This window comes from Melanotaenia boesemani, chromosome 7 (genome assembly GCF_017639745.1).
Source record: "Melanotaenia boesemani isolate fMelBoe1 chromosome 7, fMelBoe1.pri, whole genome shotgun sequence".
Lineage (NCBI taxonomy): Eukaryota > Metazoa > Chordata > Actinopteri > Atheriniformes > Melanotaeniidae > Melanotaenia > Melanotaenia boesemani.
The window spans coordinates 7977224-7980876 of record NC_055688.1 but is presented as its reverse complement, the minus strand read 5'-3'; the positions used below and the strand labels follow the sequence as shown (position 1 = coordinate 7980876).

At 59.4% G+C, this 3653-nt stretch overlaps 1 protein-coding gene across 1 annotated transcript; it reads left to right on the top strand.

Moving 5' to 3' along the window:
- Positions 1-2391: 2391 nt before the first annotated feature.
- Positions 2392-3448, top strand: LOC121643529 (putative protein TPRXL). Its single transcript, XM_041990994.1, has 3 exons — positions 2392-2501; positions 2577-2882; positions 3169-3448. Exons 1-3 carry the CDS (start codon positions 2392-2394, stop codon positions 3446-3448), a joined length of 696 nt encoding a protein of 231 aa, XP_041846928.1.
- Positions 3449-3653: the final 205 nt, after the last annotated feature.

The following is a 3653-nucleotide window of genomic DNA, read 5'->3' as shown; positions in this document are numbered from 1 at the left end:
TTTTCTTTCTTTTTTTTTCATTTTTAACCTTGACTGTTGAATTGCTCAATAATCCTTAACTCATTCAGTTTCTAATAAAAACATTGTATCTACCAAAGTGTTATGTTTTGCTGCCGGCATTTTTTAAGTCTTCCCTAAAACTCATTATGTCACTTAACCCTATGTGCAACGTCCACCACAAAACTATCAGAATGAGGATATACGTGTTTTTCTTGTTTTTTTTTTCTTTTCATGCTGAACCAGTTGTGAATTGATCTATTGGCTGATCGGATCATCAAGTGCTCCATGTAAACACAGCTACTAGTGGTGTTACAGTCTGTCCTGCCACTCCTCCAGCACTCCCCTGTCCTGCCGCTCCTCCATTTACTCCTCACTTCCCTGATCCTCCACACCAGTTCCTCATCCACTCATCAGCATTAACCCAACCTGTCACACCTGTTCCCCATTGACTCTGCAGCCCTTATATACTCCACCATCTCAGTTACTCCTTGTCGGACCTTAAACCTCACACCTTATGGACTCACTCCCTCTCCGTTCCCGGATTCCTCAACCCTACTACTTCCTCCGGTACTGGTACCAGTATGTTTATCTTCCGAGTACTAGTCTGTAAATAAAACCTTGTTAACGCGCCCTTGTCTCCCTGGAGTCTATGTGTAACAGAAGGTCCGACAAAGAACAGAATGAGCCGGGGAAGGAGAATGAGGACAGGATTCCTCGACACTGGACCACCCTTCACCACTGAGGCTGAGATGAGAGAATGGCTGGATCTAATGATATGTCTCAAGAACAGTTTCTCAGGCTGGTTGCCATTCCAGGGTTCTAGGTTGGCAATCCGGCGAGGTCCAGCTCCCTAGCTCAAGTCCCCAGTGTCGCCTCCAGCTCCCGAGCTCAAGTCCCCAGTGTCGCCTTCAGCTCCCAGGCTCGCGTCCCCAGCTGCCAGGCTTGCGTCCCCAGTGTCGCCTCCAGCTGCCAGGCTTGCGTCCCCAGTGTCGCCTCCAGCTCCCTGGCTCGCGTCCCCAGTGTCGCCTCCAGCTCCCAGGCTCGCGTCCCCAGTGTCGCCTCCAGCTCCCAGGCTCGCGTCACCAGTGTCGCCTCCAGCTCCCAGGCTCGCGTCCCCAGTGTCGCCTCCTGCTCCCAGGCTCGCGTCACCAGTGTCGCCCCCAAACCCCCTAGGCTCGCGTTCCCTGTGTCGCCTCCAGCTCCCAGGCTAACGTCCCCTGAGCTGATGTCGGTTCCGGCTTTACAATGTCCGACGCCCCAGCAACGGTCTACGCCGGCTCAACAGCGTCAGATGCCACAGCCACGGTCAGCACCTGTCCTGCAGCCTCCTGTGCCTGTTTCCTGGTCCTGTCCGGCTCTACAGCGTCCGACACCCCAGCAACGGTCTACTCCAGCTCTACAGTGTCAGATGCCACAGCAACGTTCAGTCCTGGCTCTTCTGCGTCCGACACCACAGTCTGTTCCTGTCCTGCAGCCTCCCGTGCCTGCTCCCCAGTCATTACCGGCTCTCCCACGTCAGACACCGATGCCACGGACTGTTCCTGCTCGGTCTCTGACGTTTGCTCCACGGGCTGCTCCAGTATTACCTCTGACACAAGCGCAACGGTCCTGCCCGGCGCTTACCAGTCCGGGGTCAGTTCATGTCTCCGAGGAGGTAGACGGTTTCTGCACTCCTCTCCCGCCAGTGGGTCCAGTCTCCGAAGGGGTCTCAGAGCGAGACGCTCCTCTCCAGCCCCTGGTTCTGTCCAGCCTGTTAGTTCCTGTCTCAGAGGAGGTCGACGGTTTCAACGCTCCTCTCCCACCAGTGGGTCCAGTCTCCGAGGGGGTCTCAGAGCGAGTCGCTCCTCTCCAGCCCCTGGTTCTGTCCAGCCTGTTAGTTCCTGTCTCAAAGGAGGTCGACGGTTTCAACGCTCCTCTCCCGCCAGTGGGTCCAGTCTCCGAGGGGGTCTCAGAGAGAGACGCTCCTCTCCAGCCCCTGGTTCTTTCCAGCCTGTCAGCTCCTGTCTCCGAGGAGGTTTCTATTAAAGACGCTGTTCTCCAACCAGTGGCTCCAGTATCCAAGGGGGTCTCCAAGCGGGACGCTCCTCTCCAGCCTCTTGGTCCTTCCCGTTTCCAGCTCCTGTCTGTGCGACCTTCCCGTCGCCCGCCAGAGACTCAGCTCCTGTCTGTGCGGCCTCCCGGTCGCCCGCCAGAAACTCAGCACCTGTCTGTGCGACCTCCCGGTCGCCCGCCAGCATTATTATTAACATGTCTCTGTCTTCCAGAGCTCCTGTCTCTGCACATCTCTGCGCTCCAGCTTCAGTCGGCACACCTCTCAAGGCTGCAGTCAGCGTGCCTGCCAGAGATCCAGCTCCTGTCAGCGCCTGCCAGAGATCCAGTCAGCGCACATTCATGCGCTCCAGCTCCAGTCTGCGTGCCTCCCTACACTCCTGTCAGCGCGCCTGCCACAGCTCCAGCCCATGCATTCCTCAGGCCGCCCACCTGAGCTCCAGCTCCAGCCCGTGCATCCCTCAGGCCGTCCGCCTGAGCTCCAGCTCCAGCCCGTGCATCCCTCAGGCCGTCCGCCTGAGCTCCAGCTCCAGCCTGTGCATCCCTCAGGCCATCCGCCTGAGCTCCAGCTCCAGTTCGTGCATCCTTCAGGCCGTCCGCCTGAGGTTCAGTTACAGCCTGCACAGTCCTCTGGCCGTCGGCCTGAGCTCCTGCTCCAGCCTAAGCATCCCTCTGGCCGTCCGCCTGAGCTCCAGCTCCAGACCGAGCAGCCCTCTGGCGGTCCGCCGGAGGTCCAGCCTGCTCAGCCGCCAAAGGTCCAGCCTGCTCAGCCGCTGGAGATTCAGCCTGCCTGTTCTCCATAGCTCCGGTCTGAGCATGCCCATCCGCCAGGGGTCAGCTCCAGGCCTACACACCCTCCGGGTCCTCCTTCCATGACCCAGCCCTTGTCTGCTCCTCCTCCGGGTCCTCCTTCCATGACCCGGCCCTGGTCTGCTCGTCCTCCGGGTCGTCCTCTTTCCATGACCCGGCCCTGGTCTGCTCGTCCTCCGGGTTGTCTTCTTTCCATGACCCGGCCCTGGTCTGCTCTCCCTCCGGGTCGTCCTTCCATGACCCGGCCCTGGTCTGCTCGTCCTCCCAAGATCTGGCCCTGGTCTGCTCGCCCTCCGGGCCATCCTCCAGAGGTCCGGTCCCAGTCAGTCTGGCCTCCCAAGTCCCAGCCCTGGTCTGCTCGCCCTCCTGGCTGTCCTCCAGAGATCTGGTCCCAGTCAGTCCGGCCTCCCAGGTCCCGGCCCTGGCCTGCTCATCCTCTGGGGCGTCCTCCAAGGATTCGGTCCAGGTTTTCCCGTCCTCCGGGACGCCCGCCTGCGCGCTGGTTGTGGTTGTCTCAACCTTGTGGTCGTCCTCCAGAACTCCAGCTCCTGTCGTCACAGCCCTCCTGTCGTCCTCCCGGGCCGTCTAGAATCCGGCCTTCTGGAGGGGGGTACTGTTACAGTCTGTCCTGCCACTCCTCCAGCACTCCCCTGTCCTGCCGCTCCTCCATTCACTCCTCACTTCCCTGATCCTCCACACCAGTTCCTCATCCACTCATCAGCATTAGCCCAACCTGTCACACCTGTTCCCCATTGACTCTGCAGCCCTTATATACTCCACCATCTCAGTTACTC